This window comes from Rhinolophus sinicus, linkage group LG09 (genome assembly GCF_036562045.2).
Source record: "Rhinolophus sinicus isolate RSC01 linkage group LG09, ASM3656204v1, whole genome shotgun sequence".
Taxonomy (NCBI): domain Eukaryota; kingdom Metazoa; phylum Chordata; class Mammalia; order Chiroptera; family Rhinolophidae; genus Rhinolophus; species Rhinolophus sinicus.
The window spans coordinates 82,061,958-82,077,450 of NC_133758.1; the positions used below are offsets into that span (position 1 = coordinate 82,061,958).

The window sequence follows — 15,493 nt, forward strand, 5'->3', positions numbered from 1 at the left end:
ATCACTATGACAGATAAATGGGGCCTTTGAAAATACGAGAAAAGTGTTTTTATGAAAATGTATATAAGGTGTAACTGTTGTTTCAAATGATATCTCCTTTTCTCCTTTACAAAGATGAAATTAATTTTGAAGTTTTAGAATAAATGTAATATATTCATTATAATTCTAAATGTTTAAGTCTTTCTAAAAATGCAAAAATATTGACTTTTAATTGCTTTATTTATTTGAGTTTTAATTGCTTTATTTTACTATTTCCTACCTCATTATTTTTCTTCATCACTGTTATTCATAATCATTTTCTTTTAAGTTATTATCCTGGCCTCAGAAGTAGGATTGAATTGTTTTTGTTAGATGTGAGAAAGTGGAGGGGATTTTAAAGTAACATGGATTTGTTTCCTAATCTGTATTTTGAGAAGTGCCCCTGGGAATATTATAAGAATGTAGAAAATATACCCAGTCTTAAACCTATGCAAAAAAATCAAGTAAGTTTTTCCTGAGAAGAAAATAATCGTGGACTGAATCATGCTACTTAGCTTTTTTGTGTGCAGATTTGTCTCCTCTATTAATAATTTTTAAAATCATGTTTAAATATAAATGTATTCATGCTAACGTATATTTTTCAAAGCATATATGGAAATTTAGCCAAGATTGCCTACATTTAGACATTTTTATTTAAATTTTAAAATATTTTAAAGTATGAATAAATTATATTTATAAGTATTTATTGGAGATGATTATTTTGTACTACATAAAGGATTGGCTAATAAACTCCAGTGTTAAACTACCTGATTATTTTCTTATAAATTGGCATAATCCTGACTTGATTAAGTAATTTTACTTTCAAAATTAATTTGGTAATAGTAACATAAGGTATATTCACAGTAAAATTATGAAAATTATTTGTGTAAAAGGGCTTCAAGAATATATCATATTCAATTTTTTGTATTGTTTATCTCTTATGTAATATGATTCTTTTACATTGCTTTTTACCATTAAACTATTTCATAATAAATTCTGTATAGAGTTCCCCCAAAAAATGTTTATTTGTGAAATTAAGGTTTCTTAGGTGATATTTTAAATAAAGTACCATAAATGTAATTCATTATTTATTTATGAAGAACCTGTATCAGTCTATAAAATCGGTTTTGAAATAAGTATTTACTCAGCCTAAAATGTTGTGTTGAACTTATTTTGTCATGACTTAAAACAGTGATATACATTGTAAAACATACACCTGTCTAGTGTTAAGATTAGTATTTGTGATGTGTCATCAAGAAAAGGAGATGTACTATCTTCAATTGTTCATATGACAGTAAGTCAGTAAAACAAGTTCCAGTATGTATTCAGTATATGTAAGTGCTCTAAATGGAACTGTAATCATTTTAGTGGAAACACAGTCTGTTCTTACTTTTCAATAGTGGATTTTACAGGAATGAATAGGTTCTTCAATTTTTTAATGCAAAAAGTTATAAAGGGGTAATATTCAGAAATTATCTCCATATGATACCAAAAATGTTTAGTTCAGCCTAACACGTGTACATACTGAGATCTTTAGCTTTTCAAATCATTGGCTGTCCACCGTGAAGTCATCCAAAATTAGGGCAGACTATATGGATACATCCAGTGGCTAGATAGGCTAAATTCAATCACCAAACCACGTGCTTTTGTCTGATTTCCAAAATGCCAACTTCTAGGAAGTATTCTCTAAAGATTTTCTTTAATGGTCTTTCATAGCTTTTTAGATATCCAACCTGAACAGGGACTGTTCTTTGAAAGCTGCTGCCCATCCAATTCCTCAGTTGCCCTTGCAGTTAGGTGTTCCCATGTGACTGAGTGTTGGCCAGTGAGATGTAGGGGGAGCAAATGAGTGACTTCCTGGAAGTCTCTTCAAAGGAAAGCAGCATGTGTTCTTTATCTTATTCTTCCATCTTGCTGCTGCAAGTATGGATATGACAGGAGCCCTCAGGATCAAGGCTACACCCAAGGGAAGCACGTTAGGGACTAAAAAGATCTTGACTGCTTCACTACTTGGACTGCCTTTTCCTGTATTTAAGCCATTGTAAATTTGGGTTTCTTTATGTGAAGTCAAAAATCAATCCATTCTGGCCTTTAGTTGTTGTTGTTTTTTTGTCATGATACCGTTTAACATTGTTTGAATGAAGTAGACTGCAATAATTCTTACCTTTAAAAGTTTTTAAAGGCTATTCTGCAATTCACATTAGAATTGATTTTCCATTGTTAATTTATCATACTCATTTTCTTGCCTTGATCTTTGATTAGATATTTTGTATCTTCTTAGAAAACATTGTCTTCTTTATAACTGTGTAATAAGTATTTGTGAAAACTCTGTAATATCCAAAATATCGCTATCAAATTACATGCCATGTTTTTATATCATTCTCATAGATCTGCCTTATAAACTCCTAAATAAAAATACGATTTAATGTGTTTTACCTTCTTTTTTGTAATGTTGTATACAAGCGGATTTTTCTTCCTTACTGAATAATAATTCCAATATTTAATGGAGGCTATCTAATATTTTTCTGTTTCTTTTTAGAAGCATCCAAAAAGCAATACACATAATAGTTTTGGGGCTTGGGAGGGGGGAAGTTTAGTTTGTTTGTTTTTGCCAAAGTAGTTATTTAAAAAATATCCAACTCTCATGGAGTTGGTATTCTTAAAATTATTTCATTTCACTAGCATTTATGAAGTTTCTTTAACGGAGAACTCAACACAATATTCCTGCTGTATTCTGTAAGCTTCCTGATAGCAGGAACTCTTTCTAATTCACTACTATACTCCCAGTGCCTACTGCAGTATGGTCTGACAGATACTAGCAAGATATTATAATGAATGTTAATTCATTTTTATAGTAAATTATGTTATTTATCTCCCACATCCATTTGGCTACGCCGGCCATCCTCCTGCCCACACCCCTCCCCATCACTGCCTCCATTTCCACCCTGCCTCATGGCCAATAACCTGGAGCCACCCTGGAGTCACTGCTGCACTGCCACCATCACTACACCTGCCACACAGCTGTATTGAGGAGGAGAACTAACCTTGATGCCTATGCAGTATTCTGGCTTCCCCTGACGCTGCCTGGTCATGCATGGGTGTTAATGTCCTTAGAGTAGAGTTGCCAGGTAAAATACAGGACAAACACCCAGTTAAATTTGAATTGCAGATGAGTAACTTTTTAGTGTAATTCTGTTACTAATATTGCATAGGATTGGCTATTTATTTATTTATATATTTGCTAAATGTGGCAACCCTACTTAAGTGGGGAACTTTGACCAAAGAGATGCAGCAGAGGGAACTGGTGGATAAATTCTCCCTTTCCCCCAGATGGGCTGTTCCAAAGTACAATAATTCAGTGCAATAAGGCTTCCATGAAAATATCCTAAAAGACAGAGGAATTAACTGCACTTATTCCAATGCTATAGCCAGCTCAGTAACACCTGTATTTGTGCTTCCTCCTCCACTGCCTGCCTGACTTTCATCTTTTTCTAACTTCTGCTTCCCGGAGACAGTGCCCCCCTCACTCCAAGAAAGTGGCAGCAGGTGAATGTTTGTTGTTGTTTGTTTGTGGCAGTCTTTAGGGAACCTAGGCTAGCACAGTAGTTTGGGTAGTGGATTCTTCAAATGGAAAATGAAACGTGAAATAAATGATGATTTTGACAAAATCCAGATTGGTTGGGAGCCCTGGTAGTGAATACATCTCCCAGGGACAGATTCACATTGATCAAATGTACAGAATGATTCTTAAATCAGATTAGTAATTTATCACTACTGTGAGAAATATCAATGTCCTGTAGGCAAGAATATCCGTATTGCCTTGACTAAGCATATTCTATTCTTGAATCTGTTCTAAGAATTCAAATGATAACTCAAAGGATGTTGGAATCTGTTATGGGCTGAATTGTATCCCCCTAAAATTCACAGGTTGACCCCCAGTATCTCCGACTGACTATATTTGGAGATAGGGCCTTAATTACAAAATGAGGCCATATGGTTCATGGGTAAAATGAGGTCATAATCCAGTATGGCTGGCATCCTTATAAGAAAAGGAGATTAAGTTATAGAGGGAAGACAAAGGGAGACGGGAGGCATCTATAAGCCAAGGAGAAGAGCTTCAGAATGAAGCCAATCTTGGACACCTTGATCTTGGATTTGTAACCTCCAGGCTGTGAGGAAATAAAATACCACCCAGTCTGTGGTATTTGTTCTGGCAGCACTAGCAAACTAATACAGGGTCCGTGGAATTAGAACAAGTCAAATTAGTTATAGAACTGGAATAATTAATGTCATTGGAAAAAACTTGTCTGGTTAATCCTGCTCCACAATAAAGACAGTTCTATCCTGGAGGTACTTCACTATAACCTCCCAACATGTAAACACAGTAAATAGTTATTAGTTCTAAAAGCTTGAGAACATTTTCATTTCACGGAACTATTCCCGTGTCATGGAACTGAAGCTTTGATCAGGTAAAAAGACACTCTTTATAAATTCATTTCATTTATTACCATTTATTTAGGTTCTCCACTAAACATGAATACCTCCTCCAGCTTCCTAATTAAAAATCACTTGCATTTTGGATTAGTAGTACACTTTGTATTAGAATGGTTGACTTCAGGGATGGCTGTTATTTTGCTTTGTTTTCAGTTCCATGTAGTTATTACTCCCAAATTTGCATTAGTGATTCTCTCAGAAAGAGGTAATTTTGTTCCTTTTTTAGGCTTTGTTTCTGTAACAATCGACCTGAAATAATTTTTAAAACACTAAGGTAGATTAAAGTCCAGCTTTAAATGTATTTCTTCTGTTACGTAATTCCCCTAAAGCTAACCTACTAAGATTATGCTCTAATGACATTTCATAAATTCTGTAAAAATTCTGTTTAAAATGAATTACTCTGACTCAGAAAGGAATAACCTTTGCTTGAACATTTAGAATCTCTGGCGTGAGTTTAGAGACTACCAAATTTGTATGTAATCTAAAATACTTATTAGAAATGTTCCTAATTCACGGTAATGAATAATTATAATTTTACTAAGCATTGCTAATTAGGCAAGTGTGTAAAGTATCAGGAAAAAAAATCAGAAGAACAATATTTCTTAATATTACATTTATTTATGTTAAAAACATTTAACTTTGTTACTTTAAAAATTTTTTAAAACTTAGTTAATCTTCAAGTTTACAGCTGCTTTTTTAAAAGAAATTGCAATTTGTAACTAACAGAAATGTTAAATTCTGCAGACTTGCTATCAGATTGAAGCATTTTTGTTTTCTATGTATAATTCATTTCTCATGCATTACTATGAATTTAACTTTTTGTTGAAATAATTTACCATTTCAATAGTTGCTCATTTTACCCTTATATCGTCCTATGATAGAGTCTCATAAAAATGTCTCCTGTGCTCTTAACTTACAGCCTTCAAAAAATCTATATTAAGAAGCATCCACGACTAATGTTTAAACCTAAATCCTACCTATTTTAAACAGGAAAAAGGTCAAGGGTTTTTAAGTGCTAGGAAGGGGGAACTCACGGGAGTTTTGCTAATTAAGCATTGGAAATTGGTACTCTGGATATAGGGCAGAATTAAGGGATAGGTCTGTATGCACATTGGTTAAAATAAAATAAAAATCCTATTGTTCATTCAGGAAAGTGTCTTCAGTTAAGTCAAGTGAGGAGAGTCTGACTTTGCAGAGTCACTGAGGTTTATGAAACCTTATCAGCTTCAACGTGTTGTGCTGAAACACAAGTGTCAGTTGGTATCTCCTAGGCAAACTGTTTTAAGTGGAAGATTTTCCTTTGCAATCCCTCCTATTTGGTTTTCCTCATCTTGAGATGCCAGGATGCGCAGAAAAGATGAGCAAATCATCCAGTTGTCAACTCTCCTCCACCATCTTGGTTTCAGGTGCCAGTCTCACAGGATTCCATTGTCTTTTTCCAAGTGGTTTCAGTTTCGTTTTGATGAGGTGTACTCAGTATGTGCAGCAGCAATTAAGGTCTTGTTAATAATACACTTGACACACCCTTTGCACTCTCCCTGGGTGATTGTAACCTGAGACCTACTGAACCCAACACTAGGTGTAAGGCCTGAGAGGCATTCTACAAATACCAATGGGTAACTGTAAAGAAAAAGAAAAAAAAAAGAATGCTGCAGCCCAAGCAAGGGAGTTTCAAGAAGGGAAGAGTAGTCAACAGCGTAAAATACTACAGACAAGTACAGCAAGGATGAGGACAGGAAAGTGTCTGCAAACTGCCCTCAGTCAGAGCAGTTTCAGAGGACTGAGAATGAGGAAAGTGGAAGAATGAATTGAAGTTAGGAAATAGAGACTGGAAATGCTCCAGTGCTCTTTCAAAGACTCTTGGTGTCTTTGGCTATGATTTACATTAAGTGCTGCCAGGCCATATCTAGTTTTTCCATTTCTTTTCATTTGAAGAAACAAAACTGGTGTCATTCAGTGTTTGAACTGGTTACAGAATCTTAGAAATCACTGATCAACTTGCTTATTCTACAAAGGAGGAGAGAAACCCTGAGAAGCGAAGTGAAATTTATTTTCATGGAGTTTGTTATGTGTAATTTTTTAGTCTATAAATTTTATAGAAGATACAAGAACTCACATTTAAATCTTTAATTTCTGGAGGTTAAAACAAAGGAAAGGGTAAATCTTTAGGTTAAACCTTTCTTTAGGTTAAACCTAAAGGTTTCTTAAATAAGGATTCTTAAACAAGTTTTCACAGCCATGGTTTTTGGAGTGACTGAGTTATACTGATGATTATCACGAAAAGCTTTCCTTCAAGTCTTCACCCTTCTTGTATTATGACTCAGGACACAGTGAATAGATAACACAACGATAGTAAAGATAATGATAAACTTGACCATTTATATAGGTTGCTTATTATGTGTCAAGCACCACTGTACAAAACTATCATCTTATTGGATCCTCTCACAGCAATCCTATTTCACAGATGAGAAAAGGGGGGACAGGGAGAGGTCTTCCAGGGCTTATCTTGCTTTAGATTCAAGGATTTGATTCCAAAGCCTTCTAACATTGTGTAAAATGCCTTGTTTGTTTACTTAACCAGCAGGGCCACTCAAGTACAGAAGAGGTAGTAGACTGGGAAATGCAGATGACAGTGGTCACTTCTCTGGGGTGTGACTGCCCCCGCTTCCAACACTATCCGTCCGTCATCCATCACTCAAACATCCTACAAACCTCACCCCTCCACCCACTCACATCCGTTTTAAGAAGGCCCCGCACAAACTACCAAAACAGACACACATGGCGCTGAGGTCACATTGCCCTGGTACGTACCGAGGTCTTCCCTCGCCTCCCTAAGCGGCGGAAGCCGACCCGGCCACCCCACGCGTGGAGGTGCAGATGAGTGCTGGGGGTAGTTTGCCTCCCCGGGCATCCAGAGGAGGCGGCGCTTTCGCCGCCTGTGGCCCCGCCCCTAGCAACGGCCTGGCTTGTGTTAGCAACCGGCGGGCCGGCGGCGGCGGATCGCGGCGGGTGGGCTGCGGCGGCGCGCTGAGAGTGGGGACCGGGTGGCCGAGGCCACGGCAGGACCCCCGGGGCCTGTCTTTGACTCTCGCGGCTCCCAGGGGGGCCTTCCCTTCTCCGTGGCAGAGCTTCTTTGGGTCCCGCAGCTGCGGACACTGTAGGACCCAGGACCCCCACCCCTCACTCGGCCGCCGCAGTCATGTCTGCACAGGAGGCGACCGCCCCGGCCCAGGAACCCGGCGGCAGGACTAAGTCCAGCAGCCCTCGACAAATCCCGGTGGTCCGGGTGGTGACGGAGGACGAGGACGCTCAGGTAGGGGCAGGTGGGTGTGCTTTGGAGGGTGTGGAGTGAGGGGGTAGGTTGCGGTCAGGCCAGGGGCGGCGAGGGCCGAAATGGCCCAAGTGGAAACACCGGGAGCCCGCGGGACCGAGGTTCCGAGCCCAACGCCGATCCCTCCGAGAACTGCGCCGCCTGCAAGCAGGGCTGACTGTCGTCAACCAACCTGCCTGGAGATTTGAGCCGCGACGTCCTCGCAGGGCGTCCTACTAAACTAACGGAGCTGGCGAGGCTTTTGCTGCTCGTCTTCGAAAAGCGTGACTACGAGGGGCCTGGGGAAGGAGACGTTCTTAGCGAAGACAGGAATTGGACCACTTTATTTGCACTGTGCTTTTGTATGTTAGATCCCTTTTGTCAAGGGATGTTCTTGACAGAGGCAGAAATTTCTCCGGTGTTGAAATTTGCTATCAAAACCTGGACCGGGAGGGAAGGAAAAATGCTGTTAAAATTAGAAATTAAGAATCGTTTTTTATATAAAATTGGAAGCTGATTGTGGAGAGGGTCAGAGAGAACTGGCAGAGAATAGATTTGATTTCTTGTATTGTGCTCGTATTTGGTTTTCAGTTTACTTTTGTTGTGAATACAAAATTGATTCTTTCAAGTTGGTCTGTGGAAATATTTCACTTCGGAGCCCTGGCTTGGATTTCCATTTGTGGCGGGGTGTTTAGAAGCTCCAAGTCGTTTGTTTCATGTTATGGTCCCATTGCTCCTCCTTTGAGAGCCACGATCAAGCCCTAAAACGTGAATTCTATGGAGGAATCCAGCCCTGCCTCCTCACACTAATGGTGTGGGGCCGCTATGGGAATTCCTGTGGAGACTTCACAAGTCTCAGGCTGCGTCAGGAACCCGGTCTTCTGGGTCCACATCCTGGAACCTTGGACAGTTCCTTGGGAGTGGCTGGTTAGTTGGCTGGGGACCTCTTCTACAGCCGGAAGAGGGTTGAGCTCTCTGGGGATGGTCAGATATTTACATTATCTGCGGAGCAACAGCACTTTTGCATGAGTAGAAGCAAGAGGAATTGACCTAAACAGTTTTGTGGAAATATTCCAGCCCGGGTTGGGAGAAGAAGAACTTTGAGGAACAGCAGCCCTCCACTCTCAGGGCTGGCTGCAAAGGTCGCAAGACTTCTGCTGTTCTCCCAGGAACCGGGCAAATCTGGGAAGCAGGTGAATTTTGTATCTTATGGCTCTCATTCATTCTTCCTTTACTTGGTGTAAAAAAAAGGGTGGGCGTGGCAAGGGAATATGAGGCAAGCAAGCATGGGTTGAAAAAAAAAAGAACAAGAAAAAAGAGGAAATACTTTTAATAGGCCATGGCCAAAATGGTCCACAACATATCAAGTAAAGCAAAACAAGTATACCTGTTTATATGTGTATTTTCTTCTTTCCCTTTTTCCTTTCATGCTTTTTTCCTTTTCTTTCATTGCCACCTCTCCTTCCATGACCTAGGATTCTCTCCCAGGAAGAAATCAATTTGTATTCATTAAAGTTCCTACCTTGTTAATAATGACAAGAGAAAAATTCTGAGATATCCTGCATTAAATTACATCAGGCCTGGCTAGTGAGAGGAAAAGGCAAGAGTAGTTAACCAGTTAGTAGCTGTGGGCCAATTAACAAAAAAATGTGTGTTGGAGCTATGAATCCACCTCTGGGTGTCTTATTAGCTGACCGCTAGACCCACCGCTTCCTGCATATGTACATGAACTTTCACAATTGTTGCTACCAATCAAATGTAGTAAATATTTCATAGAGATTGTGCACTTCTTATAGAACTGCCCCTACTTCACTCTTTCCCTGCTCCCCTTATCTGTAGCCAATGTAAATTCTTTCCAAAAAAGTTACATCTTTCTTCCACAAAACATAATGTCTAAAAGCTCTCCTCAACTCCAGATGGTGGACAGGTTTGTCTTTCCTACCTAGCCCTGCTGCTGCTGGTTTAAACGGCATGCCCCAGGACCTGGTCCTTTGTTTTTCCTTTTATTTATTTATTTATTTATTTATTTATTTATTTATTTATTTATTTATTTATTTTGGCTAGCTTATGGCTCAATAAATCCTTTCTTTTAGAAAGACTTTAAGCTGTGAAAGGTTTTTTGTTTGTTTATCTACTTCATGAGTATTGATATTTTATAAAGTATTAAAGAAAAAGGCAGTATCTACCAAAAGAAATGCAATAGAATAAAAACTTCAGAGCCGAGAGAAATGATCACAGCCTTGCTAGGTTTTATTTGTTATTGATTTTACAAATGAGGACCCTAAGGCCTTGAAAAGTTAACTTAGCCTTACTCAGTTTCATTACTCAGAGTGGGGTCTAGTCCTCTTTGCCATCATTAAAATGGTAACTTTTTAAACCCCTACTGCCTCAAGCCAGTAGAGGAAAGACTGGTGGAACTCTAAATGTTTTCAGTCCTTTCAAACCATTCCACGTTTGCAACCTCCTCCTCTGCCTACACTTGAGACACAGTATATACCCTAGCCACTAAAAGTGAGTGTGGATTCTACCTCAATTCTTTAAGCCAGCTCCATCATAGGGTTGAAACAACAAACTGTTTACCTTCATTTGTCTTCTATTTAGGTTAATGTTGTTCCTGTCATTCTAAAGACTCAGAAACCCTTTAGAGCGGTGCTTCTCAAATTTTAATGTGCATTTGTAGCACCTGAGGGTTTTATTAAAATGCAGTTTCCAATTTTGTAGGTCTGTGGGGGAACCCTGGATTCTGCTTTTCTACCAGAATTCCAAGTGACGCCACTGTGACTGGATAGAGGACCCCACTTCCCACTCTGAGTAGCAATGCTAGTGTATTATGGCTACAGTGTGGTGTGAACAGTGTTACAGAGTTTCATAACAACTAATTCCTGGAAAGCTGCAGGAGGTATTTTAATACAATTCAGATTATAAAACAAAGTAAACAATAACAATAAAACAAAATTCCAGCTCTCCCCTCACCAGGTCAGATGAGGTGGTAAAAAACCAAGGGGTACCAAGTGGGGCTCTGCAAGAACTACTTGCTGTCCTTTCTTGTCACCACAGTGTCTCAGTCAGTACTGGATTAATCTTTCCTCCTCTAGTCAGGCCTTTGGTTTGCTCCTTTTCCTTTTCCCAATCTATTTTCCATAAATACCACGTTGTCATCTTCCTTTCTCCCTGAATCCCACCCCTCTTTCTTTCGCGATTCCCCAGAATCTCTTTATTGCTTACTTTACTTAATACGTATGTATGATTACACTGGCCAAATCACTTAACCTCTCTAGACCCGTTCCCTTTTCTATTATCAATCAAAAAAGCGTTCAGGGCCGAAAGCTTTTCTAAAAGAAAGGGCTTATTGAACCATATGCTCACGAGGAAAGGACCAGGTCCTGGGGCAGGAAATGTAAACCACAGCTCGCTGACAGCAAGGAGTCCACCATCCCAGAGTGGGTGGACCGTTTTGTACATCGAGTAGGGCGACGAAAGACGTAAGTTGTGTTGAAAGAATTTACATTGATAAAGGGGGTGGGAGAAGGTGAAGCAGGGCTAGTTCTGGGATAGGTGCACAGTCCGTAAGGGAGAAGTGTTTATTCCTTTAGATTGGTTGTGGGCAACAGTCCGGAAAGTTCATGCGTAAAGCAAAGTAAGCAAGAAGGGAGGCCACTGGTGGTCAGTGGCACCGGATTGTTCTCTTTAATCATGGAAACAGCCACCAGGAAGTTAGTTCAGAGTCCCAGCATCCATCCAGGAATGTAAGTCTTTTGTTGGGTTTGCCCTGCAGTTGTTAGCTAATTAACATCTCTTTTCCTTCCACACTCTGGCCTGCTGCAATTAATTTAGGACATCTCAGAGTTTTCTCCTCGTCACTGTAAAACCAGCCTGTCCTAGATGAGTGTTCCCCAAACCTGAGTGACCATCACAGTCATCTCAGCTTTTTAAAAACACTGTACAGTACATACTACAGATCTACTCAATCCCCAGTATGGAGCCTGGGACTCTTGAAAAACTCATTGAAGTGATTTTTAGCCTCAGAACCACTGTACAAATGATATCCAAGGTCTCTGCCATCCCTAAAATGCCTCAGCCCCACTTCTGTGTTCTGTTTTGCAAGACTTTTTAAGGTCAGAATATACGAGTTTGTAATTGTGAAAGGGAAGGAAATTCTAGATTTAAGAGTCAATGGAATAATGACTATGTAAAAATAGGGAAATGTATGTATCATAGATTTAAAGATCAGAAAATACAATGATGTTAACGCTAAGTGAAATTATATAAAGTATTTATACATGTAAACAGAACCAGAAAATAATACATAAAAATATATAAAACCAGAAAATAATATGTAAAAATATAAATAGGTGTATTTAGATAATAGAAATAAGAAGGATTTTTCTCCCTTTTATAGCATCATTACATCATCTTTCCAAACAGTTATTTTAAAGTAGAAGTAAGCACGAAAGCAGGCCCCCAAGGAGGAAGGAAGGAAACAAAGGAGATTGGGATAGCTTAACTCATATAATAGGAGTAAGCAATTTTGATATAACATTTGAATTAAAAAGAAAATGCCGTGCAACAAAGCATGAATCCCCAAGATAAATATAGCCAGAACTGCATTTAGAATTTAAAAATTTCTGTATCACCATAAATTCTTAAACTTTGGACAATAGTACCACCTATTTCCTTCCCCACTATGCCAGGTGCTGTGTTTGGTGCTGTGGGTGCCAGAAAACAAAAGCCTTTGCCCTCAAGTGAACTTTGGGGCAGGGTGTGGTGGGGAATAAACACGCACATAAACCATTTTAGAACAATGTGATGAGAGTTGCGATGGATATGCACTTAGGGTGCTATGGAGCATGGAGGGGGGACATTTGTTCTGTCCTTTTTCATCCCTTGGGGAGATGACTCCTGAGCTATGTCTTGAAGGACTGACCTGTGGGGGTTAACCAAGGAGAGGAATAGAATTGTAACAACATAAATGGAAATAAAGGAGGGAATGAGAGGCATTTGGTGGAGATTCATTGAATGATTCAGACGAGTTACGTTCAGATTTGAGTTTTATTACTCTGACCATAGGGTAGAAGACGACGTTGCAAGGTACAAGAGTAGAGCCAGGGGGAACAGCAGGAAATCTTCACAATTGAGTGAGAGATGAGAACTGAATGGGCTCAAAAAATACTAAAGATATAAAATCTGTAGGACTTGGAGTTTCCTGTTTGCTAATGTGGATGACTGTAAGAGTGCTGGTACCAACTGAAGAGGGGATACCTAATTCAGGAAGGCAATTTCCTACCTGTAGTTTAGAAGCTAGTCTTATGTGTATCTGCATAGGCAAATTCAGTGTAGTATATATGCATGAGATATAGAATATAAATGAGATAATTTTATTTTCCAAACCATGGAACTGTTATTGTTATTCCAGATGCTCTCTTGGGCCTTTTGGGACTAGTGAAATTTAAAGACATTAGGATTAAAAGACAATACTAGAATTCAAGAAGTTTGTTGTTTTTTAACTCCAAAATTTATTTACACCTATAATGTCTCATCTGTTTTTATTCTCCCCCATCTTTTTGTCATAATATTTTTAAAGTTACCAAGGGATAATATAAAAATAGTGTGTTTGATGTGATTTCTTGATTCTCATAATATAGAATACTAAGAGTTGTTTGTTTTATAGGGTTCTTTAAAGCCCATGGACCTAAATCGTGTCATCAAACTCCTTGAAGAGACTGATAAAGTAAGCTTTGAGAGACATTTTCTCTGCTCTATCACTTATAAACCGTGATTTCCCTGAAAGGTAACATGTATTTCCCCAAATATAAGTCTCATTTCTTTCCTGTTGTTGAAAATATTTCAAATAGTATATGTCTTATATTCAAGGACTGTTTAAATTTAGTATGAATGTATTTAACCTGGTAGGGAGGCTGGAGAAGGAGAACAGGTTAGGTTTCATGGGGTGGACAAATCGATGGTGGAAGTAAAAAGAAGAAATCATAAGAGCAGAAAAAGACTCATCTAGCTTCTGTATTTGCTTGTTACCAAGTAGGATGTGGGGAACAAGGTAGAAAAAATGTTTCATGATGTACTACTTAAATTTTTCTGATATGGAATCAAGATATGTACACACACACACACACACACACACTCATACATATTCAGAGGTAATTTATTTTGAGAAAAATCTTACATAGAATGTAATGGAAATAAAATTATTTTAGATACAATACTCAAAATTGAGATTTCAGGCATTGGGAAAAGGTTAAAAAATGCATATGCATACCTGCTCACACACCACACTTTCCTGACACTACCCCAGAATTGACTGAATGCCTAAAAGCCAGCACACACTATGAAATTACTACAGGAGGAAGATGGCGTACTTTTAGTAAGTGGAAAATGGGCTGACCATGGTAGAGCTAATCAGAATAGAACAATGTCCTGTGATTAATAGGCACAAAAATGTAGTCATCGTTTTAACATTTTTCAGTCTCTACGTTTTTACATAGAAAGAAGAAAAACCAATAAAAAGAATGACTCTATAGGAATAATTTATCTTTTACTGGCTATGTTTGTTGTGAAAGTTATTTTTTGTTGTGAATATATCTGCATTTTTTAAAAAAGAAAACCCAACTACATATAATTCCTACTAGTTGTTAAATAAGGATGGGAAAAAAAAAAAAAAGTGTGTTGGGGGAAGAAGTATAGAAAAAGCCACGGCTTCTTACAGGCAATTTAAGATTAAAAGGACAGACCTGATTCAGTCATGAAAACACATCACTGTAGAGTTTTATTTTGTTTTAATTGGCTGAAGATGTTGGCTTATGCCAGTACTCTGGGCGTATTTTAAAGGTTAAAATACAGTTTCTGGAGTCAGATTGCCAAATGTGACTCATGATACCATCACTTATTATCGGTGATTTTAGACAGATTAGTGTTTCAGCTTGAGTTTCCTATTCTGGAAAGAGGAATAATAATAGTACGTTCCTAATATGGCTGTTTTGAAGATTGATAGGTGTGTATAGTGCCTAAATGGTGCATGGCATAGAAAAATACTCAACATACTTTGGGTATTCTTAATATTATTTCTGGAAACAAATACTGCTCTTATATTAACCTAATTTTAATTCTCAATTTCTTAATCAAAATTAAATGGTAGTTTATTCTTACCTTCACTGTTTCAGGAAACATTTTATAATCCTTATACTATAACACAGTAATTTAAGAATTTCTTAATAATTTTGATGTGTCTACTTTCTTTTTATAGTAGAAATTTTAAAATCTCAACAGTTTTAATAGCACAAAAGAACTAAAATAGATCATTTGTTTTAGGGTGACTTAGAAGACAAACAACTTAAATCTGTCAAAAAACTGATGCAATATTATCAGAATGGACTTGTATCCTTTATATATATATATATATATGTGTGTATGTTTGTTTCATTCATCCTGAAATGGGAGGTTTTTATTAGAAAATGTATTAGTTTCCTATTGCTGTTGTAACAAATTACCGCAAACTTAGTGCCTTAAAACAACATAATTTTTTTGTCTTATAGTTCTGGAGATCAGAAGTTCAAAATAAGTCTCACTGAGTTACTAAAGTCAAGGTGTTAGCAGGGAAAATCCATTTCTTTGCTTCTCCCCGCTTCTAGAGGCCACCTGTATTCTTTAGGCTCAGGGCGC

At 38.1% G+C, this 15,493-nt stretch overlaps 1 protein-coding gene across 1 annotated transcript in view; it reads left to right on the forward strand.

Moving 5' to 3' along the window:
* Nucleotides 1-7,503: 7,503 nt before the first annotated feature.
* Nucleotides 7,504-15,493, forward strand: part of CFAP69 (cilia and flagella associated protein 69) — a 54,477-nt gene continuing 46,487 nt past the window's right edge. The window contains exons 1-3 of the mRNA XM_074339750.1: nt 7,504-7,825; nt 13,491-13,550; nt 15,143-15,208. Of these exons, the coding sequence (XP_074195851.1) occupies nt 7,712-7,825; nt 13,491-13,550; nt 15,143-15,208 (240 nt within the window). The 5' untranslated portion in view covers nt 7,504-7,711. The remainder of the gene's footprint in view (nt 7,826-13,490; nt 13,551-15,142; nt 15,209-15,493) is intronic.